General features: G+C 40.5%; 1 protein-coding gene across 6 annotated transcripts in view; it reads left to right on the top strand.

Annotated features, from left to right (window-relative positions):
- Window positions 1-21,959, top strand: part of myo9ab (myosin IXAb) — a 93,740-nt gene that overhangs the window by 46,373 nt on the left and 25,408 nt on the right. For 5 of the 6 annotated variants that reach the window (XM_058407745.1, XM_058407746.1, XM_058407747.1 and 2 more), the window contains 9 exons: window positions 8,496-8,590; window positions 8,705-8,767; window positions 11,347-11,446; window positions 12,229-12,282; window positions 14,151-14,248; window positions 15,489-15,615; window positions 16,442-16,531; window positions 19,540-19,656; window positions 20,373-20,507. In XM_058407745.1, the coding sequence (XP_058263728.1) occupies window positions 8,496-8,590; window positions 8,705-8,767; window positions 11,347-11,446; window positions 12,229-12,282; window positions 14,151-14,248; window positions 15,489-15,615; window positions 16,442-16,531; window positions 19,540-19,656; window positions 20,373-20,507 (879 nt within the window). Of the gene's footprint in view, window positions 1-2,840; window positions 3,138-8,495; window positions 8,591-8,704; window positions 8,768-11,346; window positions 11,447-12,228; window positions 12,283-14,150; window positions 14,249-15,488; window positions 15,616-16,441; window positions 16,532-19,539; window positions 19,657-20,372; window positions 20,508-21,959 lie in introns of those variants that run through there. The other variant, XM_058407748.1, reaches the window with a different exon arrangement.

Here is a 21,959-nt window from a genome sequence, read left to right as displayed (position 1 = left end):
CTGCACTCGTGTCTCCCTGCACCTCCAGTCATGACAGTTGATTGCAGACAGAAATGTGGGTCGGGTCTTTTTCACTTCACGTTCATGATGCGAACGATAAACTGCATAACAATACAGACGTTTGAAGAGAGAGGAAGGTTTAGAGTCAGACGCCGAGGTTCATCTGCATTGCAGCAGTGAAAGCCGCTCAGCAGAGTGCTTTTTCGTCTATGAGGGATATGCTGCATCATGCTGAAACATAAGCATACTATATTACTATCTTACTGTGGAATAAGTTAAAAATATCTTTTACACACATGTTCACACACACACTGATGAGGCTTTTGTCCCAGTGTCATGGTGTGATTTTGCTTGGCACTGCATTGCAGCTCTGGCTGTTGTAATTAGATGCTGATTTGTTCTCTTTGCCTGGTGCGAATCGGCCCCACATGCTGTCAGCAGAATCTCTCTCTCACACACACACACACACACACACACACACACACACACACACACACGGCCTACTTTACACCCTGCCTGCGCTCACCTCTTCTCCAGCTTTGGCTGCTGAACTTGCGTATCACCTTGAAATCTGTCAGCAGTTCATAAACGCTTCACTTCATCACTTCATTCCTTCTCTCGCAGCTCCTTGTGTGTGAGGGATGCAATCAGCGTCAATCTTTGCTGACGCAATTTCTTTTCTTGTACACCATTACGTGATAAATCGCGTACTGTACACATGTAGGCGTATTCTTGTCAACAGACATACTGATGTAACAGCATGGTGGAACACTCTGATCTGATTGGTTGGAGGGTTTTTTGGTTTTTTTCCCCAATATTTCCAAATGTTACAATCATATAAATTTTTTGCATTTTTATTTTTGTCTATTTTGTAATATAATTTACAATACATTTAAAAAAAAAAAAAAGAAAAAAATATTATTTTATACTAGAGAGAGAGACTGAGTGATAGAGAGAGAGTGAGACTGAGAGAGAGGGAGAGAGACAGAGAGTGAGACTAAGAGTTAGACTGAGACAGAGAGAGTGCGACTGACACTGAGAGGGTAGTGTGAGACAGAGTGAGAGAGAGAGACTCTGAGACAGAGAGAGAGAATGAGACTGAGAGAGGGAGAGAGAAAAAGAGAGTGAGACTGATACTGAATGGGTGTGTGAGACCGAGAGACAGTGTGAGACTGCAAGAGACTGAGAGAGAGTGAGACTGAGAGAGAGTGAGACTGAGAGAGAGAGACAGACAGAGAGAGAAACTGTTGAGGGAATGAGTGTTTATTGTAGCTATAATGTGAGAGCAGTAACTACTTTGTCTCTCTGACATCCCACAACATTAAATAACTTTAAAACCCTTAAATCATGTGACCTTTCCTTTATTAATAAATTAAACAGCGTAATCGTTGGCAAGTGGCTGTTTGTTCAAGATGCTCCACATAACACACTCCAGGTCAGGCTGTTGTACAAAAATAACCCACTCTGCTTATGTTCCGTGCAACATCACACCCACGGTGTGTTTTATTCTCCTATAACAGTGCGGTCGAGAGTGTTACAATATTCCTCACATGTGCTATACACACACACACACACACACACGTTTATATGTAAATCTATTTCTCGCAAAAATCCATCTTATAAAGGAGTTCTAGGTGTTGTTGTTAAGAGAGTGATAGAGTAATCTTCCTCAATCCTTGTTTATTATCACAGGTTTAACCAAAAGCAGGCAATGCGATCCAAACGGCCGGAGACTGACACGCTGAAGTTATTAGTTTTTTAAAGATCTTCTAAAGATGAGTAAAGCACATTTCTTCCCCTTTCACCTTCCACAGATCCACTGTGGGGGGGAAAACCCCCGAAATAAATCCCTCAGCGCTTGTGTATCTACAAGTGTTATATATTTAGTTTAACATTTCTAGCTTCAGGGTATGTGTGTGTGTGTGTGTGTGTGTGTGTGTGTGTGTGTGTGTATATCTGTGCGCATCTGTATCTGTTGGCCTGGTGCCAATACTTTTTGATTTTTCAAGCTTGAAAATGCGAGCTCAGCACCCTACTCCTTCTCCATCTCAGTTATTAGCCCAGATCTCTGAACCTACTCAAGCAAACAAACTGTAACCGCAAACCCAAATCCATCACATCCCCGAACCACAACGTGTGTTTCTTGTTCACCTCTGCCCATGCTGACAGGCCATCAGGAGATGGTGAGATGGTGAGAAGCCATCAAGAAGCCTTCCTGAAGCCCGATTGGAACCAGATGTTTGTGCGTGCGTGCGAATAGCGAATGAGACTCGGTCGATCAGAAACCGAGAGAAAAGCGAAGCGTGGAAGAGCCGTTCATCCTGCCTGCTGAGTGCTGTAGTAGCACCGTAGCTTTCACGGGGTTTGGGATCTTCACAGAGAATAATCGATCCTGTTGTGTGATGTGTGTGTTGGCGGGCTGTCAGTCGCACGTCGCTGCAGCGTGCAGCGAGCTGTAATGAATTTGGCCACAGTTTCTAAGAGATTATAATCCGTTTTAATTCTACCTGCTGTGGCGCCGAGCAGGTTTGACTTTCTGTCCTCGTCTCTTGAAATGTCGGCGTATTCGTGCCGTTACTCCCGTGCACTCCACTTCATTTTCACTCGAGCCATTCTTATCGAAACTGCTTCCTCGCCTTCACCTATCTCACCGCAGCAGCTGGACCCCTTTAGAGCCATGACCAGAAGCTTCCTGTTGTGTCTAACCACAACAGTCTGTTCATTACCTTAAAACCTTGCACTAACACACACCTCGGCGCTCTGCAGGCCATTTTATAGACAACCACTTTATTTCCTTGCAGCACTTTATCAGTCAAAGACGCGTACGTACGCTCGCTGTGTTTTATTCTCGTCTCCGAGTGAACTATAAAAGGAAACTGATCTGAGGTAGCGCACAGGCGAAGTGCTGTGCCGTGTTGTTCTCGTGTTTGTAACACAGCCGAGACAGACAAAGCACAGGTGCTTTTTCGACAGGTTCCTGGTTCGAGTCAGGGTTTGGCTCCAAGCTTCTGACATCCTCTACGATCTGTTTTCCCTCATTATAGCCTCGGGAAAGCAACCGAGAGCACAAGGGCGATGTTGGTGATTAAGTCATGTGATATTCATGAAACGGCCAGAGAATGTGGGAACCGGTCACAGTGAGTGCTGAGTTTCCAGAAGTTCATTTCACCTTTCATTTTCCTTTCATTTCCATATTGCTTAGTCCAAATCAGTTCAGCTCAATTTATTTGTACAGCACAATGGGCACTATTGGAATTTGATATAGGTTTAGATCACTACTGGATTTTGATATAGGTTTAGACCACTACTGGATTTTAGGGATGAAATTTCTACCACCAAAAATATTCAGCTGAAAGTGCTGAAGAGCTGAAAAAAAAAAAAAAAAAGACTTTCTGTCAAGTGTCAAATCGACCAATTTCCAAATCATTGTGATGGTAATCAGTCTGTCAGATGTGTTTAAGTAATTTAACCTGCAGTAGATTAACAGTAATTAGAGTGACCATGTGGAACCAGAAGGGATTTTATACAAATGTAATTTTTATCCACCTCTACATTTACAGCATTTGCTTGACACTGTTATCTCGAGTGATTTACGTTTATCTCATGTATACATCTGTGCAGCTGTGGGTTAACAGCTTTGCTCAAGTGCCCAACAGAGGCATCTTACTGGTGCTGGGTTTTGAATTCGAGGTACAACACGCTAAGGTGTTGTTTACTACTGATATGATACACCACAACATCCTGTTTAATATGCAGAATATAGCAACAACAAAAAGTCCCACAAAAGTCCCTACTAGCACATAATAATAAACCCTGTGATGTCGAGACAAAAAAATTTGTCAAAATCGAAGTACTGTAAAATAAAATGGACTTGACCATTTGTGGGTTATTTTATGTTAGGATTCAAAGGATAAAAGACATTATATTGTTGATTTTTAACATTATTTTTTGAATACAGTATGGGATATAAAATGGTTTCAGGCAGGATTTTCATTTCGCTGGGTCATTAGGCCATCCTAGATGGACTTTACAGCCTTTGATGCAGAATCCCACTTCCCTTTTGTAAATTAGAAGTGTTTTGCTCTTTTCATTAGTGTGTCTGTAGAAAATATGATTAAGAGCTCAGGCACCTCCAGATCTTCCAGTAAGTAGTTTTGGGATCAGCTCTGCCTTCAGTATAATCATGTTTATTAGGAACTGAGAGAAAGCCGATCCAACACCAGGCCTTTGAGACGCTTGATCCGGGAGAACCCTGAGCTTCTGTGCAGTGCGTGGCACAGGTAGGCCATTGTATTCAGAGCTTGGCCACCTTTGTTTATTACATAACGCCACTCACTGAGCTTGGCAGCTGCCTCCCGTACCGCTGCACACAGTCTTCTCAACTTCAGCCCCAGTCCCCTGTCTAGCCTTCTTAAGCGAAAAGGGGAAAGAGGATAAAAAACTTTGTACTTATCTCTGGCCTTTGAAGTGGCTTACTGAAGCAAGAGTGTGTGTCCTACGCATTCAATCTCTCTCTCTCTCTCTCTCTCTCTCAATCTCTCTCTGTTGCTCTCAGTGTGTCTGCGTTTACTTGCGCACAGGAAACACTAGCACTATTGTTGGCCTGTGGAATGCAGCAGGAAGGACTGCTCGAGGAGATCTCTGAGACATTCTGATCAAAATCACAAGCCAGGGAGGTCAGTGATGTGAGACAGTGGTGACTCTGGAATTTGTTTCAGCTCAGAAGGGAGCGGGAAAGAAAATGAGGCCCCGGTATTGCATCAGTTCCTTCCTTGAGACCTCCCTTCAGAGTAAACATGATCTTGGGCAAGACAAGAAGCTAAAGCTGAGCTGCACTCTTTAGTTGTAACTACTACACACAAAAAAAATAACAGACTGAAGCAATAGGCACTTTTAACCCATTAGGGTTCAGATACACAGCTTTCAGTGTTTTGACTGGATAATCCATGACCATTACAGAATAATACAATGAATAGGTTTCGGATGAAATCAGAGTACTCCTGCGGTGGACGGTAATTGGGACTGCTACCTGATTTCACAACTAATATAGCTGCACACGTACACAACCTGTACTACAAGGATAAAAGGGGGAAACTCCTGAAAGCCAGAGCTCTTTATCCAGCTTCTTCCTTCACCCCATAACTCCCGTTACGACGCAGACGTACCTTTCGTAAGATGAGGAATCACACTCTGACAGAGCTTATAAAGGACATCAGCATATCCGCCACTCCCTTAATAGAGGAATGAGAAGATGTCGCTATTTTGTTGATTCAGTTGCTTATGACAATGAGCAATTTGAATGAGTAATTTGAAGAGCTTGGAGGCTTACCAGTGCTTTCACAGTAATAAAGTCGGTCTGTATTCCTTAACCATGAGAGAAATGATTTTGTGTACTTAGAAGCTGACGTAGAGCCAGAACCTCAAAGTGGCAGTAAATTAAGGATAAAGGCTAATAGTAGCAACATTATCCGAGCTCTGCTAGTCTGGCTTGACTTTAGATCTGTGTATGTAGCTCTCATCTTCAAGCCACAAATTACATTTTGCCAGGATATGTTGTTCCTGGGCTTTCGTAATGACATTTTAATATATTCCCACCTGAAGCGACAAACAGGATTAGTTTAACACACAAATCACGACATCCACTGCCATCGGAGCAACCCAGTAAAACACTGTGCTACCATTTCTGTCAGAAGTTCCACGCGTCATATCATAATCATATATTCTGCAGTGCCCCCAGGAAAAAATAAAAAGATGGAAAGAAACCATAGTAAAGTGTTACACTGATACTGGAAATCTGCCAAACTGAACACAAGTCTAATCAAACTCCATAAATCTGCTGCACATGCACCTGTTCTTCCAAAGCATGCCCCCAAACCACATCCTACATACCCTACACTTACTGCAAAAGCCAAGAGACTCCGTCAGGGTAATAACATCCATGGCCAAGAGCGGAAGCTGAGGATTTAAGCTTTATGAAGTTTTACGTAACGGCTCTGTAATCAGAGCGAGCCACTTAAATGAGAAATGATGCATACTCCAGTGTTTTTATTACTTGTTCTGATTCTGGCTGTTCGGTTATTACGATATCCGCATGGTGGATGTGAAGGATGCCAGAACTGAAGCTGTGTGTGTGTGTGTGAAAGCAGGACAGAGAGCTAGCCCTCTAGCTGGCATCCTCGCCTTTTAAACGTCCTTGAGCCGCTCACGCACTGCCGCTGTGTCCTGCCCGTAGGGAGAGAGAGCGACTCGGTCTGTGCAAATCACCCTGCATATTTCCACTCCTTTGAATAACTTATGGGCCAGCGCTGGAATTAATCTGAGACCATCATTTCTGGAGCATTAGGGTGACTCACTGTGTCTCTGACCTATTTTGTGCTGTCCTTGTGAATCTTCCCCTTGAGTGTTCTTTCCTGCTTGTTTTGGATCGTGCTGAATATTTAAGGTTTTGGTTTCATTGTGAACCATGGACTCAATACAGGAAAAAGAGAAGAAAATAGAAGTGGTTAAGGCTCTGGGTTGTTGATCAGTAGATGAAGGGTCAAGCCCCATCACCATCAAGCTGCAACCATTGGGCCCTTGGGCTTGTGCTCCAGGGGTGCTGCATCATGTAATGTGTATGTGACAAAGACTACTTAACTCATTGTGTCGAAGCTAAGAGGACAAGCCTCCAAAAATCCTTGCTATAAATCCTTGCTTGTCCCTTCTGTATTTCTGTAAAGCTGCTTTGTGACAATGTCCATAGTTAAAAGCGCTATGCAAATGAAATTGAATCGAACAGAAATGGTTCTCTACGAGAGAAAGTAAGCAGCAGGAAGTCAGTGCCAATCGGCTGTCTGTTGCTCTGAGCCATCGCTAAACCCTGGTGGAGCCGGAATTAGACAAGCGTTTACCCTGTCAGAGCGGGAGGGTGTGAAATTGTGCTTTTCTGTGTTCGCGTACATATTAACAGCATGTAACAGTGTGTAAAACGCCTGTTGGCCAGACCACAATCCACTCTCATTACTCGCTGCATGCTGTTACAGGATCTCTAGCACTATGTAGAGCTATTGAATATGTTTAACACTGCAGAACGCTTTACTCAGGAAAAATGACTCTCCACTTTAGTAAAAATACAGCAGTGTGCTCACCACATCAACTTCTGATAGTACTGTGTAAGAAATAAGCATGGTTTTTTTCTTTCTTTCTTTTTTCTTTTTAATGGCATTCTCTTTCTCTGACTGACTGTCTGGCTTTTTAAGTCCCAGATGGACAGTTTAACATACCAGAACTCAACAAGAGCACACGCTACACTACAGCGCTACACTACAGCGCTACACAACGGGGTGGTTTTAACCTACCGCTCTTGTAGTGATGGCTCCCAGCGGCCTCCGGGCCTCAGGAACCTTCTTGAGAGTTTCATAGCCATGTTCAAGTTCACACATGGCCTACTATTAATTTCTCCTTTCCTCGCTGGAGAGCTCATGCATGGAGTTCAGTGTGTTTTCACAAAAGTAACCTCTGCTCCATGGTCTCACCTCGGTGTTTCCTTCTTATTCTACCTGCGGTACCTTTAAGCAGCTTGCATACAGACGCTTTTCCTGCACGGAATGATGGAAAGCACCGGAATAGCAGCTAAGCTAACATCCAGACCTAATTGTATAATAAACTTTACAAATGCTGCATCTGGGGTCTGTTTTTGTCCTTCAGTTGGTATACTTTTAAAATGCTTTAGTTGATTTGTGAAGAATTCTTTCGAAAAGTTTTTGAATGGTTCCAGAGGCGGGCAAGTCATGATGAGGCATGTGCGTTTCTGCATGAGCTCCAGAATAAGCAGAGCAGTAATGATGCGAGTGTTGTAGAAAGGCCTCTACACTATAAAGCGTTAAGTGAAACGAGCTGGATGTGAACGCCAGAGCTTCCTGTCAGTGCAGGAGACGGTGCCTAGAGAACATTGAACTACTTCTTTCGGCTTTTCCCTTCAGAGGTCGCCACATCGATTCATCTTTCTCCACCTATCCCTATCTTCTGCATCCTCTTGCACCCACTAGCTTCATATCCTCATTTATTACATCCATATACCTCCTCTTTGGCTTTCCTCTTTGCCTCCTGCCTGGCAGCTCCATGTCCAACATTCTCCTACCAGTATACTCACTCTCCCTCCTCTGAACATGTCCAAACCATCTTAATCTGGTCTCCCTAACTTTGTCCCCTAAACATCCCTCTGATGTACTCGTTCCTAATCCTGTCCAACCGTGTCACTCCCAAAGAGAACCTCAACATCTTCAGCTCTTCAGGCTTGCTCATTGGGGATAAATTTTAGAGATAAATATTAACTTTATAATTTTTTCTTATAATGCTTAAGTGTTATACAAATAAATTGAGTTGAATTGAAATAGTCATGTGTCATGAGAGCTGTGTGGTCAGTGAACTCCGTGCCTTGCCACTGCTCGCTCTTCCTTTTGGTGTTCCAATTATTTTCTTTTCTAAAACACCTGTATCCTTTTTTCCCCCCTCAGGCGTTCGGGAACGCTAAAACAGCCCACAACAACAACTCCAGCCGCTTCGGCAAGTTTATCCAAGTGAACTATCAGGAAAGCGGCACAGTCAGAGGGTAAGCCAGCACACAGCATGTGTCTCATCTCCTTACTATAAAACTCATTCCTTTTCCTAATTCAAAAGCAGATTTCTTGCAAGTGCTCATGACATGCTCACATTTATGTTTCAGAGCCTATGTGGAGAAATATCTCCTAGAGAAATCCAGACTGGTGTATCAGGAGCACAATGAGAGGTAAGATCTCAGTGCAGTGCCGCTGTCTCTCTCTATCTGTTCACGGATCCAGATATCTGTATTCTGTAGACAGGATAAAACACCACTCTCTCTCTTCTGACACCAGTACTGAAACTTACTAATGTTTTTTTTCCCTTTAAAATCTACTGTTTTTAATTTCTTCACAGTTAAACTTTTTCACATCAAAATCATTTATACTGCAACTTTAATAAGCAATACAAATAATAATCAATGATAAATGCCATAAAATAACAGAAGAAAGGAAAAAACAGTCGAGTATTATGGATGGATGGATGGATGGATGGATGGATGGATGGATAGATGACTTTATTGATTCCATATATAATATATGTATACACTCATCAGCCATGAGCACTGAGAGGGTGAAGTGAATAACACTGATGATCTCCTCATCATGGCACCTGTTGGGTGGGATATATTAGGCAGCAAGTGAACATTTTATCCTCAAAGTTGATGTGTTAGAAGCAGGAAAAATTGGCAAACGTAAGTATTTTGAGTGAGTTTGATGACGGGCCAAGTTGTGATGGCTAGACCACTGGATCAGAGCATCTCTTGTGGGGTGTTCCCGGTCTGCAGTGGTCAGTATCTGTCAAAAGTGGTCCAAGGAAGGAACAGTGGTGAACCAGCGACAGGGTCATGGGCGGCCAAGGCTTACAGATGTACGTGGGGAGCGAAAGCTGGCCCATGTGGTCCGTTCCAACAGACGAGCTACTGTTGCTCAAACTGCTGAAGTATTTCATGCTGGTTCTGATAGAAAGGCGTCAGAATACACAGTGCATGACTGGTCATAATGTTATGCCAGGTCGGTGTATATTTATGAAAAAACAAAACCGTGGAAAAGCATACATTTTCTCTGTTGAAACGTCCTGTAAGGAGAGCGAATGTTTATTCACACACACAAATATAGGATACAATAAGTTAAATGAAATGTATTTGTGCAGATATGAAACACAGTTGTGGATTTAATCATATTTACATCACAGTACACATGTCCAGTTTTTGCCATTTCTTACATCAGATATCCGATATGCTTTCTCTGATACCCAGTCCGTCCTTTATTTATTTATTTATTTATTTATTTATTTATTTATTTATTTATTTATTTATGGGCTGGTTGCAGATACTGGCCATCAGTATTCTCATCTGTTTAAAAATTCAATGTGAACCCCACCACTATTCTTGTTGTTTTTAATCATCACAGTATTTAAAAACAATTTAATTTTAGTTGCCATGCGATTCTCTCTTAATAATCATACAGTTGACAAGTTTTAAATGAATTCAATTAAATGCGGAGACCCCAGCAGTGATGTGCTGGGCTGTGCACAGCGTGTGGTCTGCTCAGAAGACATGAGGATGTTTTAGAAAGGGAAAGTTAAACCAAAAGCATCACACAGCCTGGGTCTGGAGTCAGCCGGAGTCCACGGATAACTGGTAGACAAATCAATGAAGGGAACAAAACCAGTGTGCGTATCTATATTTGTATCTCTTTAATCCGAGTAGTGCATTTGTATTCAGTTACAAGCTTCTTGCCTGTTATCAGCAGGGTTTCAGTAATCTGTGATGAGTCCTCAGGCTCATGTATATGTGCTACAGACCTCCATGTTTCTTTCCTGTGAGGGAAACGTTAACATCACCCACAAACCCAACTGGACCTGATTGAACTCCAAAGACCTGGCATCTATTATAAAGCTGTTCACTTGTTTCATATTCCCAGAAAAGAAGTCTTGTGATCTAAGAGCCAGCTTGCCAGTTCTGTTTATATCAGTGCCAGTGTCTGTTTGTAAGAGTTTAACTATGCATGCTCTGCAGGTGGCCAGGTTTTTGTAGATGGTTATAATTTTACAGACTTTAATGTTGAGATATGCAACAAGATCTTAATCTGTAACAGTTGATTATTTACAGGTACATAGTGTTTATATTTTTAGTATTGAGGTATAGTAGGGTGTAGTTAATGAGTTCATTGTCTATTGATGTATTCACTGATAGAGCTCTTCTGTAAGTCGCACTGGGTACGAGTTCGGCCATAGTTGTAAATATGTACATTATATGGACATAACCATGTGGACACCTGACCATCACCTGACTCGCTTCCTGGAAATAGGAAGCACATAGTTGTCTCTAGATGCTTCTTTTTCACTGGAATTAAGAGGCCCAAGTTTTTTCCTCTATGTATGTGGAAGAACTTGAGTGTCCTGCACAGAGCCCTGACCTCAACCCCACAGAACACCTTTAGGACGAACTGGAACACTGACTGCACCCCAGACCTCCTCACCTAACATCATTGTCTGATCTCACTAATGCTCTTGTTGCTGAATGATCACAGATCCCCTCAAATATCTCAAAGAGGCGACTACATTTCGAATGGGATGTTCAGCAAGCGTTTTTGGATGTGACGGTCAGGTGTCCACTTTTGATCATATTGGTTATTTATGCTTTAAATATGTTAACATAATGCAAGCTTATGAGTGAGGGCTCTCTGTCTCGCTCCAGTGAAGTACGGTGTATTTTTTTAATTGAAATTTCTCTTTTCGATACACCAGTTTTTTCTCTATCAACAGGAACTACCATGTGTTTTATTACCTTTTGGCGGGAGCAAGTGATGAGGAGAGAAAAGCCTTCCACCTGCTGAAACCAGACGAGTATCATTACCTCAACCAGGTGAGGCTCGGCCTGTCTTTCTCTCTTCTCCTCAAAGCGTCTTGCTCGCAGATCGAGAACATTATCCTTTTTTTCTTTCTATGTGAAAATATTCCACTAAAGTAGAAAGCACTCAGACCTACACTGTGCTTATATACTACACCAAGTACTATACATGCACGAATAAAACAAAGCAGACTAGTTTTCTTTATTTCATCATTCACAGAAGCACAAAGCTCATTTATTTCCCATATGTTTGTCACTCCCGTGCACACACCCTATGATCCTTCTCACACAAAGAACATGATGACTCTCCATGTTGCCGGGTGCCTCTGTTGCCATGGTGATAGTCATGATTGGAAGCATGGGGCAGAACCAACGCGAGAAGGGGCGGGCTTTCTGCCTTCCTCGTCATGATTGGCAACTCCGTGCTTACCCAGTACCGAGCTGTTCTCAGTGCCGCATCCCTTTCTATCTCTGCACTGACGGCGCGTCTGAGCCGAGTGTGTCTGAAACTTCAACCCTTTCTTCCATACCGCTGTGGCAGCATGTTTCTACGCATTAAACTGACAGCTATTGAAAATGTGCTAATTTCACGGATGAGTCCATGTTCATCAGTCTGTAAAGGAGTGTGTGTAAACATCACCTATGAATTACTTGGATGTTTGTTTATATTTTTGTCCGCTCTTATTCATCACAGCTTGTGTCTCGTTAGCACTTTGTGTACAGTTTACCGTCTGTGTGTATTATTGAGAGAGGGAGTGGTTTTCTGTACTTCCTAACTCCTTGTAACTTGCTTCCAGATGACAAAGAAAGTGCACAGACTACACTGGGAAAATTACTATGAGAGCGAGCTGGTCAGTATTGTCTGAATGTGTGTATAACCTGTTTGTGCCGGATGTGAACAATGCTTCCATAATGCTACCTCCTTTTCTTTCTTTCTTTCTTTTTTTTTTTTGTTGCTTCGGTTACTTGTGTGTGTGTGTGGGTGTGTGTGTGTGTGTGTGTGTGTGCAGTGGCAGGCTCTGGCTGTGTTTTATTGCCTGTTTTTCTCTGTGCTGTTCTCTGTGGGGTCTCTTTTGCACATCAGCACATATTTATTTGTGTACGGCTGCTTCACTGTTATCTTTGCAGAAGGCATTGCAACAATTGTGCCACTATTGTTGTAATAGCCAGTCTCTGTCTGTGAGTGCTGTACATTTCAGACTGCTTACTTAACATCACGTTTCTTCTCCCGGGGCATCTAACTTATTTTCTTATGCGAGAATAAGTAGATGTGCATTATACACCGATCAGGCATAACATTCTGAGCACTGAGAGGTGAAGTGAATAACACTGATTTATCATGGCACCTGTTAGTGGGTGGGATATATTAGGCAGCAAGTGAACATTTTGTCCTCAAAGTTGATGTGTTAGAAGCAGGAAAAATGGGCAAGCGTAAGGATTTTTGCGAGTTTGACAAGGGCCAAGTTGTGATGGCTAGACCACTGGATCAGAGCATCTCCAAAACTGCAGCTATGGTGGAGTGTTCCCGGTCTGCAGTGGTCAGTATCTATCAAAAGAGGTCCAAGGAAGGAACAGTGGTGAACCAGCGACAGGGTCATGGGCGGCCAAGGCTCACTGATGCACATGTGGAGCGAAGGCTGGCCCGTGTGATCCGATCCAACAGACGAGCTACTGTTGCTCAAATTGCTGAAGAAGTTCAGTACTGGTTCAGATAGAAAGGGGTCAGAATACACCTTTCAGTGCTGATTTGGCAGCAAAAGGGGGAGCAGCACAATATTAGGCAGGTGGTCAAAATATTATGCCTGATCAGTGTATATGAATACCTGTGTATTTTTGAGATCCATGCTTATCTGTGAACCAGATTAGGTTGCTTAATGAATTTGTCTGGCAGCTTCTTTGTAGATTTTTTTAAATCTTTGGGAAGTATAAAAAAAAACACGCACAAAGCACCAAACTAGCCAGCAGGGCGGCTTTCTTTTTCGATACACTGGTGTTAGGGTTTTGGTGTTTGGCCTGTAGCTCCAGCGCCTTCTGCCAGCCACATAGACTTTGTTTTTCCAGTGTGTTTTAATGTATCAAATATTGTCAGTTGGCTGATAAAAAGCAGCAAGTCAGCATTTTAATTGGAACAAGAGCATACAAACTTCGAGAACTGGCTTTTTTCCTCTGTGGCACATGGTCGGGCCTTTGGAAAGGGGAAAAAAATGAGTGGGTTTTGATGAGGTGTAAAGAGCTTCCTGGACCTCACTCATAGAGCCGACGGTTTAACAGAAGCCCTGGTATGTAATAATGATGAGCTGGGCAAGCAATAAAACAAGCAGTAAGAGGGGAAAAAAAACATGCGTGCATGCTGTAAGTCATGATTTCATGCAGCACGCAGTGTGTGCATACACACGGTAACATTGTAGAACCTGAAAAACATAATCTGCATCACTGCGCTGGTGTCGATTTATGGGTGGATTTATTCCAGAAATGTTCTCACCATCAACTCTGGATGAAGAACTTGATTACTGTCTCAGTGCTAGATGTAATATATAATCGTATTTCAATATATTATATTTCTGCTGTTAATTATTAAAGAGATTTAATTAAAGAGGTTTAGTAACGTTGGTAAGCATATTAATAGCTAAGCATGTCAACTGCAGTGTGAGAGAAAAAGCATGCGAAAGCTTTTGCAGCGAATTTTCGAAAGCTGTTCTGACGATGAAAACCTTTTCAGGACTGCTTCACAGTGGAAGGAGAGGATCTGAAGCACGACTTCGAGAGACTCCAGCTAGCCATGGAGATGGTGGGATTCCTGCCAGCCACCCGGAAACAGTACGAAACGCATCACACCACTTCACCAGCACCGTTATTGTGACAACAAGGCTCCTGTGTTGTTCATCACACAGATGTCCTGAATGTGTTGCATGATTCCAGTGAGGGGAAATAAGTACAGTATATACTTATAATGCATAACCTTTTAACTTTGTATTTATTAAATATTTGTTTCCATAAGCATAAAGATATGGAATGGGCTAAAATGATGCAGATATCAGGAATTATTTTACTTAAAGCACGACTGCTTCCTCCTTGTTGTTGCCGTTGTCATATTTCCAACTTTGCAGCTTTGAGATGTCTACAGTAGGAAGTAATTATCTTTTTGTGGCATTGTGGTTCAATTCTGGCTCATTCCTCTTTGGCAAGTCATCTACAATTCCCCAAGGTTAAAAGAGTCCCACTGATGGACTCGCAATTTCAAAATCCTCCATAAATAAACTCAGGAAATTAGCCAGGCCAAGCAAGGATTTCACCTTCTTTTTTGGAGATCATTCCTGAATTATTTTTGGCTGTGCGTTTGAGGGTGATGTCTTCATGAAGCATCGATTCAGCGTCTTGGCTGTCCTCCTCTACGTCCACTCAGTTTCCTTCAGTCCACTCAGCCTCCTTCAGTTCCTTCACATGTAATGCCCCTGCAGGGAAGCAGCACCACATCACGATGCACACGTTTCTGTATCTCGTCCTTGGGATCATACACGCAAGCTATTCTCCAAGCATGCCAGGCTAAATGATTTTATATTAGTTCCTTTTGCCCCAAAAGCGTTCTGAATTTGTGTTAGATGTTCAAAGCGTATTGTTATAGTTCTGTGTTACTGTTGGTCCTGCTGCTCTCAGGTCATCCTGCAACTCTTTCTGAGTGACTGCTGACTTTACCCTTACCTTCCTTCATTCATTATGACGGGGACGTGCAATCTTATCCGGGAAGGGCCGGTGTGAGCCACCCCTGAGTCTATTGCAAGCTAAGATCAGTTGATTAAACAGGTGGACTCAGGTGTAGCTTCTGCTTGGTTGGAATGAAAACCTGCATCCACACCGGCCCTTTCTGCATTGTGATATGCACTGGAAGTGTATTAAATAGCAAAAGAAGTAGTGTCAGAATACTTATTTCTCCTCACTGTATATGCTCATCAAGGTCCTTATAATAGAACTTTACTTTTTGATCTAGAAAAGTGAGTTATTCTCAATTTGTTAGCACTTTTATCGCCCTCTTTAATGTAGTAATTGTGTTTTCTGGCAGAATCTTCTCCCTGCTGTCTGCCATCCTTCTTCTGGGGAACATACGCTACAAGAAGAAGACGTACCGAGACGACTGTATCGATATCTGTAATCCCGAAGTGTTACCCACCATCTCTGAACTGCTAGAGGTAAGAGTTTTATGTCCAGGTTATAATGTACGCCTCAGATATGTTCAGATCACGAAACTTCTATACGTTCAGAGCTACACGGCATCTCAACACAGCGCTAGAGCTGTCCCAAATATCTGATAAAGACCACACACATTCCCAAAGCAACACTCCCTTCATTTCCACAACATGTCCATTTTATCTGATCATGCTAGTTATGTTTACTTAACTTTCAGCTGTAGCAGAAAGGCAGCTTTAAATCAAACATATAATTTTAAAGCTCTTGTTTTGGAGTCATGAAGTAATCTCAGCATGGGATTTTGATAAGGACCATTAAATTCACCGAATATCTTTATTTAGGTTTTACAGTGTCTTGGAAATTGTAAGAGCGTATGAATTTATTTGAACATAAATAACCAGACAGGATATTAATATGCTTTTGAGACATTTATAAAGCAGCACATGATTTTTTGATTCACCGCAATGCTGGAAACTTGATGCATTTTGGCAGCCATACAATCTAGACCATTTAAACCAAAGCTGTGTGTATAGGCTACGTTCTGGAGCCTGCACTCATCTTTTCATATCGCTGTTACTCAAGCCACAGATATTCACCTAACCATTTTATCTAGAATTGCACATGAATGTCTGGTGCTTTTTTTTTTTTTTTTTTTCTCAGTCACATTACAGTAACTTGGCATTACTTTGTCCACAGTCACTTCATTCATTTTTTTTTATAAACGCCGACCTTTTCCTCCACATGAGGTAGTTTAGACTTGAATTCCCAGGTTGTATGGGTTGGTTTTCTGATTTTTCATGCTTATTTTGTTTTTCTTTCTGTGGTCAGGTAAAGGAAGAGATGCTCTTTGAAGCTCTTACCACCAGAAAGACTGTGACTGTGGGAGAGCGACTTATTGTTCCTTATAAACTGGCTGAGGTACGACTGAAGCGTTTATTTATTTCATTGCGAAATGTTGGTATGAATATCCAAATACAGAATGTATTCTTATTATAATGTCTAAGCATTTTTAATCCTTTTATAGTATCAATGAATGAGCAAAATTTTTAAGGAGAACTGTCAACTCATAAAAATGCCAAAGCCTCGAACATCCCTAAAGGACATGTATTTACACAATGACGTGTTTAGCATAGCTCCTGATTGCTGATGGTGTGGGATTTACTCCCTTGAAACATAAAAATAAACAGAAATGTGTTGCCCATACACGGTCTGTATCACGATCTAAGCTTGCTACAAAACATTCATGTTACAGTAACAATAACACTAACATTCTTCATACTTAATGCCTAAACAAAAACCAATGATTTTTGAATGAAATGGAGGAAAAAGAAACAAACACAACTTTTATAAAATGCCAAATCAAGATCTACTGCATCATACAAGTAATTAAACATCTTGGCATACTCTCTGGAATATATAAGGAAAGGAATATGGGAAAAAAAAAAGAAAGATTGTGTGTTATTTTATTGGGGTTGAGTCACGGGAGCTTCAGTCACAAAGTCTTACTGGGCTGTCTTGGTCCGAGGACAGTGAGCTCTATTTAAAGTTATAGCCGCAGTTTTATTTAGAAGCACCTTTCAAGGGTAACCCGAGAACACCGTACACATGCACCAGAGCAAAAAGCGGGTAATAATAGTAGCAGTAACAAAAACATCAAGAGTCATGCATGTAAAAGTAGAAAAAGATGCATTTTTACATAGCTATGAGATAATAAACAGCTAAGCACTGAGTCATTAGACGAGCATGAAAGCAAGGTGAGGAGTAAAAAAAAAAAAAAAAGGGTTTAGTCATTAGATGGAAAGGAAGAAAGTAAAATATGTATCTTCTGTGCTGTGGAGCCAAGATCAAGAGACAGAGAGAGGATGAAAAACGTTCAAGTGAGGATGAGACGAGTGGGTGGAGCCAGACCATGCAGGAGCGTTTATGGGAAAGTTATGAGGAAGGACACGGTTTAAAAACGCACATTCACCGAGTGTGATATTTGCGTATTAATGCGAGACGTTTCGAGAAAGCGAAGGCTCTTCACTGTACTTCGTGTTAATGCGGGACGCCATCAGACTGTCAGCAAGCAGCTACACGGAGAGGGATGTTAGCAGGGTCACGGTGCACAAACCTCTCATTACAAAGATAAATGCACATTTGAGAAAACCATAAGCACTAGTCTGCAGAGATGTGGAAAAAAGGGATCCGGTCAGATGAGTCATCCTCGACCATATTCCTGACGAGTGAGCGAATTCGTGTGCAGCTGACAGCAAGAGAGAGTCTTACTGAATGAGTGACTCCACTGGCTCTGATAAGCCGTGTGGGAATTCTGCTGGCTTGGGTTCACATCGATCAACTTTTTTTCCATTTTACATAATGGGCATGAGAGGTCACTGAATATATTTTAAAAGAATGGTGCTCCATCGGTCTGCTACAGATCTACAGAGCTATACACCATCCCGAGGCACATTAAAGCTTCATGTTATCCATGGTGGGTTTTTCCTTTGATTTGTCACCCATCTGTATATATGCCCTTGTGACCCAATAACTTAAAATATTACTCACCAAAATTCCTGAGTGTCTTTGTGTCGAGCTCTGAGTACAGTATTACAATGTTGGCTGATTTAATACCGCCTGTGGTCAATAAAGGCCATTAGTCTGCCATTAGTCAGGATCCGAGCAGCTTTAATCCTCTGTTTCTCTCTACATAGTGCTCTTAATCAAATAACCAACACCACATGTGTTTATAGAACCGTTAGCTACCTACAGCCTGGGTGTTCTAGCTATAAAGGTTGTGTTAAGGATTTCGGATTGTATTTTAGTGCCACTTATGTAAGTTGTTCTGGTACATTTTTTTTAAAAACACTGTAAAAATTCTCATCCTGTGAGTGCATGCGAAGTGTGGATCTTTTGATTGAAGTGTTTTTAAAGCTCGATTTAAAAGTAATGATTCATAAAGGGGGGCGTTTTATGTAACGTCAGTGGGCTGATGTGGCGGAGCTTGCTTCCAGAGTTCAGCTAAAAATAACGCACTGATCTATAATACAGGAAGGTTCGAAGGCATGATTTTTACCTCTGATTCAACTTCTGGAAATCATCTCTGCAAGTCTGCAAACTTGGCTTATCATTACTCAGACACATGTACAGTCAGGAGCATATGTATGTGCACACACTACAACACATCACAACAGAAATGATACAATATGTGAACTGGATAAGCCTGGATAATCTCCGCCGTCTTCGGAAAGCTCACATCGCTCGGCATGTTGGGCTTTCTGTACTATTTTAATACTGATCTTCCTTTTACCTTGATCAGCCAAGTTCTCATTTTAGCTTACTTACTCCTTACATTTTACTCCTTTCATCTAAAGGGGAGGGTGTGTGTTACTTGACATGTAGAGACGATATAAGTGGCTTGCTTGGCAGAGGCTGTGTTTTATGGATCGATCAGTGGTTTAGAAGTTGATTTGTAGGTCTGGATATACTTAAGGATTTTGGCATCAAACTCACTGCCTTTCAGGAATCAGAGAAAGGGAGGGGATCAGGGCTTCACTAATGCTTTACTTAGGCATGATATCAGTAAACCAGTGTCTCAGTGTTTCACCACTAATAGTAAAGCAGTTACATATTTTATGGTTTTGTAAGAAGGAAATGGGCTGAAATGTAAATCGTCATCGCTGGTTGACCAGTGAAGCTGACATGAAGTCAACTACAATGTACCGGCTAGTCCAAGCTGTGATGTTGGTGTTGCTGTGGCGGTTGGGTGGTGGGCGGCTTCTCTCCTCCATGCATTAAGCAGAGGTGTGAATTAGATAACAGAAACCACCCTTCTTTGGAAATGTGGGGTTATTTCAGTAGGTTTTCACACCTTGATGGAGTTTCCTGTTGCTACACCTGTGTATATATATATATATATGCATGCGTGTTTGTGTGTTTTTCTGTAGGCTGGGACAGTGAGAGACTCCATGGCAAAATCTCTCTATGGCGCTCTCTTTGACTGGATAGTCTTCCGCACCAACCATGCACTTCTCAACAACAAAGACCTAGAGGACTCGGCCAAGGTATCACCGTTCTGTTCATATCTACTGCAATAATCCATAAACATCTCGCAAAATATATTCTTTCAGAATGATAACCATGTCAGATGGAAAAAATAAAACATCTCCACCCGAGGAAGCTTTCGGTTACTGAGTTTAAGGTTGGAGTAAGATGTTAGTGTCTGCATTAGATTAATTAGCTGCATTATTTATCAGGTCAGTAGAAGTTCCTCACAAGGAATAGGAAAACATCAGTACAGAAGAAAATAAAAGATTTATCAGGAAATGTCATCATTTGGTAGGAAATACTAGAGATTATATTCGAGGTATTTTTACTTGTTAAGATGCAGTTTCTTACGGTGTAAAAGTATCATCACCTTACAGGATTGTGTAACATAACGCACAGTGATAAATATTTTAAAGAATAAGACCAACCAGAATCTTTCTTTTTACCGGTACATTGTGGTTCCAGTCTGCTAGCGGATTGGAAATCAACTTATCAATGATTTTCAATCAGTATTTTATCACCGCAAGCCCAATATTAAGGACCCTTCGGAAAACTTCGAATTTATGTTATCTGCAGGAAAAAAAACTCTTATAATAAAATCTTGTGGTAATATTACTGTTTTAAACTAAAAATCACTCACTGTGTATTATTCATGATATATGTTTATTTATTTATTTGAATGTTTATGTGTTAGTTCAGAGCAGTAATAATGCTCACGTCTGTTCTCTTATAGATTTTGTCTATTGGGGTGTTGGATATCTTTGGCTTCGAGGACTATGAGAACAACAGCTTCGAGCAGTTCTGCATCAACTACGCCAACGAAAAACTGCAACACTATTTCAACCAGCACATCTTCAAGCTGGAGCAGGTACGTAACTCGTTCTCCTTGTTTAGCTTTCACTCCCTCACTGAGCTCTGGGGAGACAGGGAGTCAACCTCATCATTGTTTTTGTTTTATTTTCCCCATTCATTTAATTGATATTTTCCCCATTTATTCTGGGTTTACACATACGTGGATATCACATTTTTGCTTGTGTGCACCATAATACTTATATAAACACATGTTACTCCTCCTCATTTTTTCTGTGTGTGTATATATACACACACATATATATATACACACACACACACACACACACACACACACACACACATATATATATATATACACATATGTACACATGTACACACACACACATATATATATATATATATATACACACACACACACACACACACACACATATATATATATATATATATATATATATATATATATATATATATATATATATATATATATATATATATATATATATATATATATATACACACATATGTACACATGTACACACACACACACATATTTTATGTATATATATATATATATATATATATATATATATATATATATATATATATATATATATATGTACACACACACACACACATACATATATACACATGTACACACACACATATATATATATATATGTATGTATATATATATATATATATATATATATATATATATATATATATATATATATATATATATATATATAATATGTGTGTGTGTGTACATGTGTATATATGTATGTGTGTGTGTGTGTATATATATATATATATATATATATATATATATATACATATATGTGTGTGTGTGTGTACATGTGTACATATGTGTATATATATATGTGTGTGTGTGTGTACATGTGTATATATGTATGTGTGTGTGTGTGTGTATGTATATATATATATATATATATATATATATATATATATATATATATATATATATATATAGGGAAGGGAAGTAGTAGCTTGGTGGTTAAGCCATTGGCCTACTGATCAGAAGGTTATGAGTTTGAACCCAAGGTCTACCAAGCTGCCACTGCTGGGCCCTTAATTATGGCCCTTAACCCTCAATGGCTCAGGTGTATAAGAAGATGAGATGAATATAAGTCGCTCTGGATAATGACGTCTCCCAAATGCCATAAAATGTAAATGTACACCTTTATATAAAGTGTCTGATTGTAAAACTGCTGCTTTATGTCGCACAGACACAACCATTGTTTTCATCTGTGAAGTTTTTTTAAATTATTAATTACACATTAATAGGTCAGCATTATTATTATCATTATCATTATTATTATTATTATTATTATTATTATTATTATTATTATTATTATTATTATTATTATTATTATTTCTTATTTATAATAATTATTATTTGTAATATTATAATTATTAAAATAAGTATAATATTATTATATAATAATAATTAGGGCTGAAACAATTCCTCGAGTATCTCAAGTAA

This window comes from Hemibagrus wyckioides, linkage group LG14 (assembly GCF_019097595.1).
Source record: "Hemibagrus wyckioides isolate EC202008001 linkage group LG14, SWU_Hwy_1.0, whole genome shotgun sequence".
Classification (NCBI taxonomy): Eukaryota; Metazoa; Chordata; class Actinopteri; order Siluriformes; family Bagridae; genus Hemibagrus; species Hemibagrus wyckioides.
This window is presented reverse-complemented; position numbering and strand designations above follow the sequence as displayed.